The sequence below is a fragment of the Agrilus planipennis genome, unplaced genomic scaffold (assembly GCF_000699045.2).
Source record: "Agrilus planipennis isolate EAB-ADULT unplaced genomic scaffold, Apla_2.0 scaffold22, whole genome shotgun sequence".
Lineage (NCBI taxonomy): Eukaryota > Metazoa > Arthropoda > Insecta > Coleoptera > Buprestidae > Agrilus > Agrilus planipennis.
Window position 1 is genome coordinate 1,993,616 of NW_020438874.1, and position 17,531 is coordinate 2,011,146.

At 34.3% G+C, this 17,531-nt stretch overlaps 1 protein-coding gene across 1 annotated transcript in view; it reads right to left on the reverse strand.

Moving 5' to 3' along the window:
* LOC108740777 overlaps window positions 1-17,531 on the reverse strand; it is a 104,929-nt gene that overhangs the window by 13,919 nt on the left and 73,479 nt on the right. Inside the window, exon 3 of the mRNA XM_025979976.1 lies at window positions 11,793-11,849. Coding sequence (XP_025835761.1) covers window positions 11,793-11,849 — 57 coding nt within the window. The remainder of the gene's footprint in view (window positions 1-11,792; window positions 11,850-17,531) is intronic.

Genomic DNA, 17,531 nt, shown 5'->3' on the forward strand with positions numbered 1-17,531 from the left:
AGAGCAATATTTGAAAATTTGGAAACAAAGTGCCGAAGCCCAGGGAAAACCCAGAAGAGGGAATCCTTCACAACGTACTACTAATAAACAGGATCAACTGGGTGAAATTTTGCCTGAAATTAAGGAACGACCTAAAATGGTCGATAATGGGCAAAATCCTTGCATTCTACCCTCGAAGAATTTCGTAAGCATCGGTCAAAGTCCGTCCAATTCGCATTTACCATCGCCCAAAATGGTACGAAATGTATCAACGGAAATGTCAGAAAATGAGTTACACTGTATATCCTCCAGTATATTAAACGAGGACCTCCTCAAGCCCACCAGAGATATAATTACAACCAAAATTCTTAAATCTACCGGGCAGAATCCTTCACTATCATTATTAAATCAGTACGTGGACTCTCAGAAGGTATCCGTAAACGTAGGCACCGTCACATCTCCGGTATCTTTCAAAACCAAATCAATGCAAACCGTAAATTGTATGAGGACAACAGGTAACGATCCTACTTCTGAGACGGTCATCTCCGTTACGAGGATTTTACAGAGAGATGAGTTTCCTCAAGACGACCAGGAATCCTTAAAACTGCATTATCACATTAATCATCACATCTTAAATTCAAAGAAAGGACGGAAAGGAAACTATTTCGAACTTTATCGAGATTTTCCGGAAATAAGGCCGATGAGTAAAAATAATCAGATCGATTGTGTCCAAACAGTTGAGGATTACGATGATTTAGAATATGAAGAATCGTTTTCTTCCAACTCTTTCACCGACAAAAGGTATGTCGGAGATCCTAGTGTATCATTAAGCGGAAAAGTGAACAATGGTACCCAAATGATCGACTATTTAACGGAAAGAGAACTTTATACGATGGAATGGGTGGACAGAAACCTTTTCAAGGTGTACGTTAATCCTTTTACTGTAATTATAGATGAGTACATTAAAAGCTTGAGCGAAGAGACGTGTTCGTTAGGGTCTCTTGATGATCGGGATGAATATTCGGAATGGGTACCGGACTCTTGATGATTTCTACAGAGTGGAGTAGATTAGGGATTTAAATTTTGTATAAATTAGTACATATATTTTTGTCAAAAATGTTGATTAAAAAATATTCCCAGAACAAAATAATTTGAATACCTTTTCAAACGTCTGGTATTTTTGGCACAACCAGTCCAAATTATATGCTAAAGGCAAATAAATAGATTTATTTAAAGATAAACGATAGACTCTAACTAAATCAAATAAACTGCACGCACTTATTTACAATTAGAAAGCCAAAATTAACAAAATGCTTCGTTCAGAATGGCAGACAGGTTGTGTGCAAGGAAAAGATGAATTGAGGTTTGTGAACTTTAATGTCACTATAGTGAAGTCGAACTTGTTTTAAACATTTGTAACATTTGACAGAAGCAAGGTAGTTTTATGTGAGTCAAACTGCATGCTAAAATTCACATTTATAGTATCTTGTGTGACAGATCTGGAGTTACTGGAACATTTTGTTGAATTACGGGGACCTTTATTAAAGGGACGGCGTGGAATGGAAAAGAAACTCTTGGAAATTTTTGAAATTACAGATTTTTAAAATAAAAGGTCCGATGTGCCCTATGATTGATAGAAAGTGGAGAACAGCATTTTTCATATTCATAAAATTCTAATATTAAAATTCTGTTTATTTTATATATCTAAAAATGCGTCAATTTAATAATTGATGATTGACTATTGACCATCATCATCTTTATTTCAAAACAAAGTTTGTTAGTTCTGATACTCAAAGTTGTTGTACGTATTGTGACAATTTAACAACAGATTAATTACTTGTTCGTATGGTGAATGACGTGATCTCGGTAATTCTAAAACGTGAATTTAATAGCTGCTTGTGCTTGCGTGTCTGGCAATAGTTAAATATAGTTCCCTAGTTACTATTAACAGCTTTCTCCCTGTGTCGGTGACTTGGTTCGCTTACAAAATTTAAGCTCAAATTGACGATTTGTTTGCTTTTATTTTTTATTATTGTTTAAACAGTCTGTTTGGTATGATGACACACGTGTGAACAGCTTTTGTTTTCGGCAAAGGTCGTCAGAGATAAACTTAATTGAACCCATCAAAATTAACGCGGTTGGAATTCATAGGCCATTGGCTTTTATTAAAAGGCGTTTCTGTTATTTATCTTTATTTGACGTTTGTAGTCATAAAGAAAGTGATAATAAAAGAGGCACTTTCTTATGGAAACTGTCACCACATAAGATAAGTCTGTGTATCATTTAGTAACCAAAGTGCTTTGGAAAATGTGCATAGCTTGATTCGTTTTGCATCAAATTCCATTATGTCTAACGAACATATGGAAAATGTCGTTGTAAAACATATGTGTATGTAGAATGATGTATTAGATACAAGTTGGTTGCTGAATGTTGGTATTTTAATTACCATCTAGAGCCTCTCTGTGTTTATTAATCCAAATGTACATACAGTAGGAGATTTGTTAGGGACAATCCACTTCGTCATCATTAATTGGTAATTAAGTCGCTCATATTAGATAGCTCTCAATCAATATATGCTGATGGTTTATTCGGAATGTGCTTCGAGTTGAGAAACAATTCCAATAATAGAACTTAATGTTCAAAAAGCCACAGGTTACAGTGCATTACAAAAGCACAGGAAATGCAGTTTCATTCGTTAAATCAATTTATGGACTATAAAATAAATTTTAACATTAAATTTGAAATTTGGAAAAGGGAACATCAATGATTGTTTTCTTTACAACGCGTATAATATAAATCATGTTTCGAGATCGGGGTAGGATCGTCGAGGGGAGCAGGCCTAAACATTCGGAAGTTCTAATTGTCATCAATACGTAAAAAAAGTTATTCCTAACGAATATAGTAGTTTGCCATTTCAAGCCCCAAATATTCTCTCGATGGTTTTAACACTATGACTGTCTTTACAAACCTTTTCATTAACCTTCAATAGAATAAGAAATAGCTGATGTTGCACTCAAATAATCTTTAAGTACATCAACAATAAATACGTATATTCAAATAATCTTTTAATAAGAAAATTTATTGAAGTTGTACCAATTTTTAATTTATGTAAGGGTAGTTTCAGTACGACAAACTGGTAAAGGATTTCGCGACTAGTAGATGGACTGATGCTGCCCTGATTCGGGTCTAAAATCCGTCGTTTGTTGGAGTTGCTTCTTAACGTTTCGCTAGCCCGAGTGACGAGCTTCTTCAGAGATCCTGACTGTTCTCATTCAGCATCAGAGAAAAAACCGACGACGGCCTTTAAACCCGAATCAGGACAGCATCAGACATCTTAGTAACTTAAAATATAAATAAAATGGGCACATGATATTAGTTTTAGAATGGGTCCAAGAAACCGATATACGTAGGTGTATCTTACCGAGTCACACAACGTAAAAAAATTTCCCGTAACAAAGGAAGAAAAGTAGTTTAATATGTTTGCCAGTAAAACCACCACAAGAGTCCATTTACACCATTATCGACTTGACTCAGTCTACTTCGACGTCAACAAAACACCCTCGCGGTACAATGCACTCTCACCCCTTCCGCACTTCCACCCTCCTAAGATTAGTAGTCGTTCTCGTTTTATTACAATTCACGTGCTTGCATACAAACACAGGCGTACGTACGTACTAAATACACTATAAACCGGTCCGATTTACGAAAACCACAATTAGTACCCAAGACAGGCAACCATCATCGTTGGACGTCGCGTAAAGAGACGCCGAGCGTCGCTTCTGAATAATTGAACCGGCGAATGGAAAACGCGGAAGCTGAGATCAAAACTCTACGCCCCTGCTACGGCACCCGGCTTACTACGATAGTGCGAGCACGATGCCGGAAAACAGTGCGTCTCTGATCGAGTCGACTATGCGCACGCGAACTGACGAACATTAAGCGCCTACGGCCGTCGTCAGCGTCGCGACGGACGATGGCATCTTATTGGAAATACAGAGCGGTTGGTTCAGTAAAGTCTTCTGGGGTGTGTGAACGTTCAACAGTTTTAAAGAAATCCTTGCGAATTAAATATTCGAGTTATCGAATAATTCAGAAGAGTTTTAAACAAATTTGTAACTACTCGAATAATTTAAACAGAATTGAAAAAATGATTTTGTTTCAAATGCTTTAAGTATTACTGGAACCGAACATGTGGTATAGGATTTTTGCTGTAACGCAATTTTTTAAGTAGTAGGGATTGATTTGGATGGGGTTGGATATTCTCTTGAGGTTGTTGGTTTTAGATAATGATGAAAAATCCTTATAATTTTGTATAGAATTAGGTAGTAGGGACATAAAGTAAAGGATATCGCAGGGTCGAGTCGCCTTCAATAAAAAGAAGTCACTTCTATGCTCGCGAACGATTCATTTAAAAATTCGAAAAAATTGTGCGAAACATGGACAGTAGGCACGTTTCAAATGTGGTGTTACAAGAGCTTGATGAGAATACTGTGGATAGAGAAGGTTAGAAATGAAGACATACTAAAAAGAATAGAAGAACAGAGGACTCTATGGAAGTCAATAAGAAATAGGTGAGATAGGAGAATGGTAGGACACCTTCTCAGGCATGAAGGTCTAGTCAGATACATATTAGACGCAAAAACGGAAGTTAAAAGGGGTAGATGTAGACCTAGATTAGATTACTGTTCGCAAATAGTTAAGGATGTGGGTTGTTCTAGTTTTAGGGAAATGCGAAGTTTAGCTCAGCATAGGAAAGAGTGGAGGTACGTGTACAACGAGTCTTAGGACTGACGACCTTATGATGATGTTAAGTGCTGTTTGAAAGATGATGGCATCAATAATCCTTATAAATTATAAACATTAATAAGAATAAACGGAATTATAACATTAGTACACATCGAAGGTGTTCAGAATTATTGGAAATCTTCAGTACTCGTTTCGAATCTGTCGGCAGATCCCCTTAATCATTTCTTATCAGGATTTAGAAATGTGGAAGTTCAAGAACCTGCAGAATCTTACATGTATCTGTATCAATATCTGAATGAAATGCTCTTCTATAGCTTTTAAGTTTTAATGCTTAACGCAGTAAAATACACTTTTATTTCTCTCACATCTTCCGATTAGTGTTAAAAATGGATATGGTTTTTCGAAGTTAACGTGCTTAAGAAGGTCTTTTATCTGTCGCGTATAGTTTTATGAACGAATTTGATCGTCAAGAGTTTATGTTGCATTTTATAGCGAATTCTTGAACCCTATCGGCAGTTAAATTCGAAATGCAGTAAACATTAAATGAACATTTAATAGGTAACTATACATACATATCCTACGTACAAATATATATCTATATTGAAGAAGAAAATTGGTTCTTACATTAGGTAACACTTAAATCAATTATTATTGCTCCTCTCCATCATCAAAAGCAATTGCTTATTAATGTTTTAATATAAGTAGTAAGGTTGTAATGCATATCTGCAACTGTTGATGATCCGCAGGAATTTTACCATCCGTACTTTCATTCGCATCCGCAAAGTTAAATTATTGAAAATCCGCATCCGCATCCTCATCCAGACTCGCAAATTCTGATGAGAATATGTAGCGCATATTTGTTGTGCTAAAAATTCAGCTATGTTTGTTAAAATAGTACAAAATATCCGTATCCATATCCATATCCTTATTCGCATCCGCATCCGCAAATCCAGCATTTTAATGATCCGCATCCGCAAGCTCACTAAGGTTTTCATCCTCATCAGCATCCACTAAAGCACATCCGCTGCACTCTAATAAGTAGGTACATATTGCAATTACTACCTGTCGCTTCCACCATAATTTTATCAGTTATGTCTTATATGTATCTATATATAATGTTTTTGTCATAATTTATTTTTTAGAATCAATTATAAATTTTATAAATATAATATACAGCCGAAGAAGATGCCTCGGCTTAAACGAGTATCACGCCATATTGGGAATTTTATTGAATTTTATTTAATGACATTCAAGAATTTTCTGAAAGCTTATTTCCTACGTCTTTTCATACGTTATTCAGACAAGAAAGATTATTCTCCCAGAGGTAATTTCATACGGAAACGCAACAGGATCTTGAAGTTCAAGAAAAATTATTGCATGTAGTTAATTTCGTATAAGTATGAACTTTATAAAACTGAATTTCAATTGTGTATATTACATTGTAAAACCCGTGAAGGGTAAGGAATAGTATGTAGCCACAGAGCAAATACTTTACTTGTTCCTGTTCCTCCAGAAGAATAGTTACTCTACCAACAATTACTAATTTCGATATCTACGTATGCATTATTATATTTTTGTCTTCTAAACGCTTTTATGGATGTAGGTAGTCGGTAAAATTTGGCCTTAAAAGTTACCCTGACATATTTGAAGGGATGAAATAAACAGACACCCGGTGCGTCATAGGAAGCGATCGATATAGGGTGAGTTGAGAAGGTACAGAGGTTCTGACCCTTTAATGATGAACCATCTTGATTGTACATTATTCAACTCATAGGGATGACAAATGATGCAATTATTTATTTTAGAAATGTAAAAATAAAAACAATTAATACCCGAATTATATAATTCCCTACAGAGTTTTAATTGCAAGTCTTGTCTCCATTTTGTCCGTTAAGAGTTAATTTTTGTAAATTGCTAAAATACGTGTTTGTTTAATTCTATTAATGTGCGATCAAATAAAGTATGTTCCGTACAAACGTTATAAGTAATTACTTTTTCACCCATTCAGGGGATGAATTTTTTAAAATAACGAAATAATTGCTTTGTTAATTAAATCAAAGAGCATTAAGGCAAAAGTTTATGGTCCATACAGACTTTACCACTGGCGAATTTTGAAATATCTTCTTTATTTCTTGTATACACCACAAAGGAAACCTATGTACAAAGTTTCAGCTGTGCTTAGATAGATCCAAGGATTAAGACAAAGCGTTAATGAGTCAGTGACTCAGGAGTTTTCGTGAAATATACTTGTATATGCAGTGTGCATAGATAATCAGTAAAATTTGATCTTTTTTTAGAAGGTCTTTATAGAAAATTAATTTTATTAGAGGTTATTACCTACATATCGTCTAAGTAGATTACTTACTATATAAATGCTGTTAGTTTTGAATACGTCGAAGTAATTATTAAATTAAGTCTCCGAGGAATCAGTCGTATTAATTTTAAAATTTTGATGACAACATATTTATTATTAGGTACTTAGGATACTGCGGACTATTGACAAAACAAATTTCTTTATATCCTTCCAACCGAAAGCATTAATTAATGTAAGATGTAATATTTAATTAGTGACTATTTGTTATCAATTGAATATCAGTGAAATATTTCGTAACATTTTTGCATTTAAGTAGTATTCTTTTTACTCGGTATATGTAAAGCGCTAAGGCAGTTTCTCCTGCATATTTGAATATCACTGAATAGTGAGAGGTACGTGCACGGTTTCGCTGTGTGTTTGCTATGCACAGATGGCACGCGGTAATAGAATTTAATTAATTTGCGGAATTCTAGTGTTTCCAATGAAGAGATATCTAGGTATTCGTATTAAGAAAGAGAGCAATGTGAACAATTAGTATGTAACGTTTTCATACCATTCACTCATTTGAGTAAAAAGCTCCACGGAATTACCCGTCTATACTACGCAGACACTGAAACGCGTACACTCTAAGATTCAATTTCGTACCAAAACAACTTAAATTTACCGTAACGTAATTATTTATTAACAAATTGTGGTCATAATTACATTTAGGTTGACTTGGTTTAAAATTTAATCTTGCAGTGTATTTCAGGTTGTATCCAAAAGCTTGGTCAAATTTAGAATAGACCAGTCATGGATCCCCGTGATTATAACACATTTATGTGCTAGAACAGGGGTTGGTGAGTAATTTTGGGTGGGGTCCGGATATTTTTGAAAATTTGTTTCGAACTCCAGGAAAAACAATCCTTCCTCCAAAAAATGATAAGAGTGACGCTCAAAATCAAACATACTTTGTTATCTACAGGCAAATATATTTTCAATAATTTGAATAACTTATTTTAAAAACATTTTTGTTGGTCCAGATTTTGACCTTCCACGGTCCAGACCTGGACCTCCGTCCTCTAGTTTTGCTAGAGTATATCTTAGTAAAGCAGAGAACGTTATGCAAATCAATAAGAAATAGGTGAGATATGTTAGTAGGACCTCCTCAGACTTGAAGAGACATGCTAGAAGCAGAAAGATTTCGGTCTCAGCTACAACAAAAAGCAGTTTCGTGACAAATCACCTAGAGGGTAAAACTGCATTACTGTGGCGTCAAAAGTGTTCGACGTTTCGTTTCCTTTCAGCAGGAACTGTATGTTGTCCATGCAGGATCTCCAATTCAAGTGCTGAACTGGTTCAGTCCCCTGTGATACGAAAGGAGTCGAAACGTCGAACAGTTTTGACGTCACCATGATCCGTCATGGGGATTTCATCATGAAGAAGATGCTAGAATCCGGAAACCCAGTTTTACCATCTTTTTGATATTTCAGGTGTTCCACGTTTTCTGCAAACCACGAAATATATTTTTTCTTCAGACAACAGCTGTGAAAGCCTAAATCAATTTTAAATTTACCATAAACACTAACAATGAAACATAAAACGTACGAAATAAATCCTGCTCTATGAGCTACAAAACAATAAAATGTATTATCTATTTTGAATATCAAAAAATAGTGTTTCTATAAGACTAAATGAATACCTTATTATTCTCTTCATCAGATGCAACCCTTATTATGACTAATCCTGCAGAGGTCCCTTAATCTATTTTTACATGGCATATAAATCATTATAAAACGTTCCCGGGGCCTGAATTCATAGAATGGGTTATCTTTATCCCCCAATTTGCTCGTCTTTTAATGTCTTATTTTCGTAATCCGAATCCTAATTATGCTATTGGTATATTTCTTCGAGATATCGATAGCATTTGTCCACAAAATACCCTAGATGTAGGTTTGTAGGTGGTGAAAGAAAAGGTAAATATACCCTTATCTAGCGTTTGCAACTAATTTATTTTAACAGTTTGTTCTATATGTAACCATTCAACGACACATCCTCGAAAAATGCAAAATTAGGACAGGAAAAAAGCTCTCTCTAACTAGGCCTAATGAGTAAGGCAAAATAAACCGTAAAAAAGAGGGTTGTTTAATCATACGTTTGTGACTTCTACGTCAATTATGACTTTTAGCCCTAAGTTGACTGAAACTCTCGTCGGTTGGTTTTTAAATCTGACAAAAAGAGCTTTCTAGCTTCTAACTCAAGTAGAAGAGTGTACCAAAAGCATGTATATTCACATTTATTTTTGTAATATTAATTGTATTTACAATTAGCTAAAAGTATAGGAAATTTTATTTATACTTATTCTTGCAACTCAAATATAATTGTAAAAGGCCTTTACTTGCTCATAAAAAAAGAACAACAAAAAGAAATATCGAACGTTAATTTATAAATTCGAAAAAGATTGTTAAAGGTCTACGTTTGAAGCGCGGTGCTATACGGGTGCGAAACATGAACGATGGGCGCAGCGGAAAAGATTAGAATTAGCTCAGGATGCGTGTCCAAGCAGTCTTAGGACTGACGATCTTATGATAGATCTGAGTCTTGTAAGAAGGATTACAAAAATAAATAGTTACTTTCGGGATATCCCTTGATATAGGTACTACAGTTAGGCAGATAATTTAATATGCTGATTTTCATTTTATAGAGCAAAGCAAAAAGAATGAAAATTAATTTTCTGTTAATTTATTTGCTCAAAACAATTAATTATCTAACAATATTTGCCACTAAGTATCGCCGATTTACTGCTGTTTCTACAGAATTTTTTTTTTAAATTTTCCATATTATCTACATTCCCTTCAATATCGTTAACTTTATTTTCGTCTTAACTTAAGTAAGACATTTTAGCGCTTTTACGACTGTTTTTAAGTATTTTAGCATCCATTAAGTTGACATTACTACAGGAGAAATCGTTAAATATTTTCATCTCAGATATTGTAGGTCTGAACTTGCCACTTTAAGTGGAAATTTCATTCATTTCTATTGTCTTAATTCTAACACTAAAAAATGCTGTCCTTAATTTTTTTATGATGGAAATTTTGTTCATTTAATCAGTGTCAGCGTTATCATATGAATTCTGTGTCGTGAACTTCCTTTAGCTTATCACAATATTGTACCTGTTTGTACAAATGTTGTAAATATTTTTCTTTATAGTGACCCATATCAATTTTTCATCGGTTTTAGAGAAGAAAACAATTTATTATGTAAAATTTTCACTTAAAAAAGTAAGGATGGGTTTTGTTGGCATATTTACTTTGCAGTGGAAACATGCGAATAAAAGGGATGTCAAAATATGCCTACATTGGTCCCTTAACCCTCTTATTTCATCGCAGCAATGACGCTCAACGAAGCGAAACAATTCGCGAGAAGAATGTAAAATTTCACGAATCAGTAACATCTTATTAGAAGGAAACTGAATAAATTCAAGCGTAACTAATACTTACTACCAGGTTATCAAACGTCAAGAGAGCGAAAAGCAATTTGCTTAAAGGAAAATTATCCCACGTAGGTATTCGACAGCTTTTCTCAAAAATTATGAATTAAATACCATTTCATATAAATATTACTATTATTAATAAACACTTCGGTTTTTTCTATATAGAGTGTAAACAATCTTTACTAGACGGTGTAATTTTATTCTAAATTAGTTTAATAATAAACGGATTTCTAAGGAAATGGAAAGCACCTACAGTAAAGCAGGGATGTTAAAAAGTGTTAAGATGTATCTAAACTTTTATGAAATATTTGTTGTTTATTAAAGACTAATGTTATTTATTGTAAAGTTCATATAGGTTTTATTGAAGGAAAAATAGTATAATCTGATTTCTAAAACGGCAGTAGTATGTAATTAAAAAATAGAGAATAGGTTTAAAGTGGAAAACAGAAATAAGTACACTTTTGTATTTGTATTTCAACGATAGTTATTATTCTTCAAGTACGTAAATTACAAGAAATCCAACCTTTAATGGTAAATTAGGCGACTAACTTAAATGTTGAGCATTTTTACTTCCTCTGTTGGGCGAAAATCGTAGCAAAGAAAACTAAGAAACAACATACACTCGCAAACCACGGAAATTCGGTGTTCCTTAAGAGAAACTTGGAAATAGTATTAGACAAGGTAATGCTGCTTCAGCTAGTTAAGCCAAAACCGTACAATAAGTTATAAAATTAACAAGCTTTGTACGGTATTATTTCATACTACATAAAATCCATGTTATTATAAGGTAAATAAGTAGCAGTCCCTCATACATTTTTGTAATCCGCAAGTACTTCTTATTATAGAACATCTTGAAAAGAGAAAAATAATAAAAAAAAAAGAATTGAAAGCCGGAAGAAACAAAAATAACTGAAGAAATCTTTTCATTTTCAATATAAAAGAAAAACACTCTAAAGTTGTTTGCAGAGTATTTCAAACCAAACAATTAGGACCATTACAGATCCCATATATTTCATTTACTTAGATCGATTTTATTTATTAAGAAAATGCCTCTGTCGAAATTTCATTTAGGTAATGCCCTACATTATTCGGATTAACGTTGCTTTTAAAAGAACTGGTATTATTTCTACCATCAGTAGCATCTTTAAAATCGAATTTTGTTAGGTAATCCATTATGGTATTTTCAGATAATTTGGTTTGGTTCTCAATGACAGATTGAACTCGTATATAGGTATCTGAACATGATTTCTATTTTATTAACATAAAAGTGTAGGTACTTGCCGGATTCTCCGCCGGAGGTACCTCGTCCTTGCTTTCCATCCGAGCTCCATTCTTCTTCTGAAACAAAGCAAACGAGAATGGCAATTAAAACGGTTTTGTTTCTGCGAAAATAATAGTAAAACATTCATTTCGCCTTTGATAGCAGCCAGACCGTAAGGTTATTTCTTTAAAGAGGGGCTTATTTACGCTGTTTATCTTACATTTCGCTCCCGTGCTTCGGACATTTATCAAGTGCTTTCAAATAACAGCTATATTGTATGGTTTTAGCTTCCAATGAAGTTGTTGATAACATCTGCTCGTTAACAGATAATTGAAGAGGTAAAATAGGGTTTCCATTCCAATACGCAATTCAGTTTCGTTGAGATTATAAACTCAATTTGCACTTCAGAAACGTTTTGCCAATGGTTATGCGAAAGGGAAATTGCAGGAAGCCCTAGCACTAAATCGATAACATTGTGAAGTGAATGTGCTTCACTATATTACATAATATGTATGTAGAATTTTATTGGTGGTAAAATGGTTATGACTCTAATTGGAATGCGTATCCTGGATTGTAAGGGGAGAATTAATAAACGCACTTACAAGTTAAGAGACTACTGGGTTTATTCATTTGGTAATCGAAACAGTTATGGGCTTAACAAGTCGTGTATTAATTAGCTAGAAAATGTACAGGTTTACTAACTATCTTATTGTTTACATTATTAGTACTTATATATTTTAGAAGTTGGTTCAACTAATTGTAATTTCAATAATTGCGGTTGCTAAAAGTCACTTCATTATCCTCTTTGGCATAATTACATTAACGATTGAGGCATTTGTCGTACTTGTGGGAAAACTTTCCAATACCCTCCTGATGAAGTGTTGCCAACAATGAATCTATAGGGTTGTTCGGAAAGTCATTTCGTTTTTTTTTATGGAAATGAAAGATAGTTTTCGTATAATAAACAAATACTTTATTAAATTATATATTGACCGTTCTGGTCCAACACCTTTTGCCATCTTTCTGGTACTAGCATAATTCCACGCTCATAAAATTTTTGGTCTTTGCTGGCAAAAAACTGATCGAGGAGGTTTTTGACCTCCTCATTTGAGGTGAAGGTTTTACCGTCTAAAAAATTTTGGAATGACCGGAACAAATAATAATCCGATAGTGCCAGGTCTGGAGAATATGGTGGGTGTAGCATTGTATCCCATTCATGCTGTAAAAGCTTTTGGCTAGTGACCAAACTTGTGTGAGGTCTCGCGTTGTCTTGGTGCAACACTACACCTTTCCTGTTGATTAGTTCTGACCTTTCCTGTTGAAGTGCATCATTCAGTTTGTCCAACTGATGACAGTAGACTTCCGACTTTAGACTTAATCGTTGTGTTATCCGGTAAAAGCTCAAGAAAAAACGATGGAAATGGTTTGAGCCGGTTCACCTTTTTTGCTCTATGACCTCTTGCGTTTGACGTTGTTGTATACAACCCATTTTTCGTCCCCAGTGATGATGCGCTTCAAAAACGGATCATTTTCGTGACGTTTGAGAAGCAAATCGCAGACGTCAATGCGGCGACACAGATTTCTCTCTGTGAGAACATGGGGAACCCATACATTGAGCTTCGAGGATAATCCCAGGCCTTTCAAGTGGTCATAAACTGTTGAATTTGATAAATTTAACCTCAATCCGATCTCACGTGTTGTTATTCGCCGGTTCACATCAACTAATGCCTTTATCGCGTCTTTATCAGCTTCAACCGGCCTTCCCGAACGTGGTACATCTTCGACATCAAAATTGCCGGATCGAAATTTAGCGAACCAGTTCTGGCACTGGCGTACTGTCAGCACATCTTCTCCATACACATAAGTCAATTTCTTTCTGGCTTGAACAGCATTTTTACCCTTTCTGTAGTAAAATAGTAAGATATGTCGAAAATGCTGCTTATCGCTCTCCATATTTAAAAGGGCACCAACCAAAAACTACTGCGTAGAATTAATTGGAATTTTTCACACACAAGCCTTGCTATATGAGCTCTCAAAGCATATAAAAATTATACGGCTTAAATGTGAAGTTTGGTGCAAAAGAATACAATTAAATCCTCTCTCGGGAAAAAACGAAATGACTTTCCGAACAACCCAATAAATGAGTTTTAACGTTGCCTTGAAGCTCCTCGTTATTACCTTGAAACAAGGAAAAGCAGGGAAAAGACAGAAGTCAATCGGTTTTAGATCGGAGATCAATCAATAACGAAAGTAAAGATATGCCGATTCTGGAAATGTTTTAATCTACAACAATATTGTTCTTACAATACTGTTGTAACCCAACGTCTTCTTGAGCATCTTCAACGGAGCCTTTTCGACCACCCTCCATACTGTCCCGATTTGGGGTCGAGTGACTATCAAGTTGAAGACTTGCGTTTCCAAACTAACGAAGGGCTTCAAGGTAACGTTAAGACCCATTTTGATTCTTTGGAAACAACAACCTCAAGAGCTTTATACGGATTTAAGGGAAAATCAACGGGAATCTTTCAGGTTTTAACTTTGGAACAAAATGTTAAACAAGCTAACAGCAGATTACAGATTAGTTCAGAGTCTATAAACTTATCACAATACCTTTCCTGTAATTTTTTATGAGAAAGAAACCACTTTAAACGAATTCAGGGCAATAGCTATTTGTTATTTACAATCTCCCAACGTTTCGTCTTCGAGTGGGGAGCTTCCTTACGGCTAATTGTATAGTTCGTTAAGACAAATGCATTACAAATAACCTTCTTAATCTTCTATTGAAGTAGCTACTCTAACAGCGACAGAAGAAGGCTATAAAAGGTTGTTTGTAATGCATCTGTTTTAATAATCTATAGAGTTACCCTTGAAGAAGTCTCCCATCTGAGGGCGAAACTTGGGGAGACTGTAAATGGAAAAATAGCTTCTGAAATGTATTAGTACAAACTAGTTTTCTTCTTAGGTATCAACTATTGTCAGAAATAAAGAAAAATAAGTAATTCATCTTTTATGGTTTATAAAATTCTCACTATTGTACGATCTTGGGGTTCATACGTGAATTTTGAAATTGTTGCTAAATATGTTTACAAGTTATTTATCTATTTTATTCTCATCCTCATGTTAATTAACTTAACAGATGCGTCGACTAATTTCAATATATGTAAACTACATTTAAATGGGTTGGTTGAGTACAATAAATGGATTTGTTGTCAATTTGGCTATGTTCAGGTCAGATTAGATCTCATTTGATATCATATATCCATCTGATTGATATTACAGCATACAAGTACTTGGCTGAAGTGTCAATTAGAATGAATACCTAGTAGATACGTATTCAGTTCGACTTAATGTCCCGAATTGTCCCATTTAATCACATCAGTATAATAATAAGGTTAAAAGTGACCCGACTGACCAACTGTGGTAGTTTTTATAACTGGTACATTTGCTTAAGAAAGTATTAAATGGACAAATAGTGAATAATTGTAAATACCTAAGAAGTTTTGTAATTAGTGTTAAAGAACGTGACCCATTGATAATTATTATTTATTTTCGGTAGCGTAATAAATAGTTAAGGGATAATTTATTTTCTGTTGATGGGCAGTTTCGGGTAATTAAAGTTCCGTTTTCCATTACAATGCTGTTAAAGAACTTAGGCCTTGATTGTCAATTAATCACCTGAGCAATATTCTGGTTCCGGAAGCTGCTCGTCGTCTTCTTCATCGCGGCAGCACTGGCTGCACCTCGAACACATTTTTCTCTTTCTGCTTCTTCTTCGTCCTTATCCTGCTCGCTACTTCTTTAGTATAAATTCACTAATTACATGTTTGTTTGCAATCATTTCCGAATAATATAAATTAGTTAATCGGTACACACTTTTATGAAAATACCTGTGGAATGTCATAGAACCGTTTTTTAATGAGTGTTCAATTCCTGCTGGTGGCCAATTTTGTTTCCTAGGCATTCTGTATATAAAGTGTCTTTATACAATAGCAGTTAGCTGTTATAGTCCAGTCAAATGAGGGAAATAGCTGAAGAGTACCTTATAATGGAGAAAATGATTGAAACACGGGTCATTTTATCGGAAATTTCTGGAGGAATGCGAATATGTAAATGAAAATTATTTGCCTAGCATTAGGGGGACAGAAAATCCTCAAAAACAATTGCAAATTCCATTATTTCGCGAAAGATATGGAAAAAAGTTTCAATAAAAGTTTTTCGCAATGCCATTTTCCAAAAAAAAATATTGATGACTTTTTCATCTCTCATAGAACTAATAAATTGACAGTGCATGTATCTCATTACCGTTAATAGATACAAAAAATGCGAATTTGTTCCGTTTAGGCTGCTGCAAATTTTGATGCAAAAAGTAACTCATTTGGACAATTTTTAGCGGTTTAGACATTTAATTGTTTAAAAAAACAGTGAAATATAGGTTAAAAAAATTGTTTTCTCTGAAAAGATAGTTAAACCGATTAAGTTACGAATCGATTAAATTATCAATTTTAAATTTTTAATAATTATTTTGAATTTTTTAGAAATTTCCGCGAATTTTGAGGCCTTTTGCTATTGGGTGCGCAGAACTTTTGTTCTATGAGAGATATGACAATACTTTTTTTTGTAAAATGGCATTGTGAAAAACTTTTATTGAAACTTTTTTTCCATATCTTTCGCAAGATAATCAAATTTGCATCTGTTTTTGCAAATTTTCTCCCCCTATGCCAGGCAAATAATCTTCATTTTCATATTCGTGCATGTTCCTTACGAAATTTCCGATAAAAATGACCCATCTTTCAATCATTTTCTCCATTATACGGTACTCTTCAGTCATTTCCCTCATTTGACTAGACTATTAAATACTCCTTAACCTAGCCTTGGCACAATACCGTAATTCTATTAGATACTTTTAAAAATCATGCCAATTGCACGTCAATGATAAGAATTACTGTACTATGTATATACGTTTTCTGGAGATGCAATCAAGTTTGGCCTAATTGAACTGTCAACGTCTAAAGCACAATCTGAAAGGATTGCCTCCTGACTTTTCTGCAACATTTCGATTTGGTGAATCGATATTCTGCAACAAATAAATGCGCTCGGTTTTTCTTGATCTACTACCGGATCTATTTGTAATAAAAAATTAACTCGATAGTGGATTTGGCTTATATCCAAAAGGGACATAATATCTTTTCTACCGTATATTTTCGACGTTAAAGTGTCACGAAGGCTTTCGCTGCAAAAAACTCGAATTGAAAGATATATTTTACGAGTTATTGCTAGAAATTGAAGTGCAGAGTTGGAATTTACAGTGAATATTACTTTAACATTTAGTGCCTTCAAATAACATATTATCATTACCATGTTACAGCTTATATCATTCCCTAAATTTCTTCTTGATCAAAATAGTACAGTATCAATATTTCTCAAACAGTAAAGTAACTAGGAATCATAAAGGGTATGTTCCGAAATATAACCCAAAATACTGGCCAGTGCTGATGACGTCATAAACCGACGCCATATTATACTGGTGTGCCACCATATTGTACTGGTGAGACAAATGTGAAGTAGTAGTATATCAAACCGGCGTGTGTGCATCAGACTATGAGGAATCTTTTATTGCAAGAAACTTAAATAACTTTTGGAGCAAAATTGTTGTTAACGAGCACAAACGCTATTATCAATATGTCGTCTATTTGACGTCAACGCACTGGCCAGTGTATTTCAGAACGAATCAACAGTATGGCGTCGATTCATTACGTCAT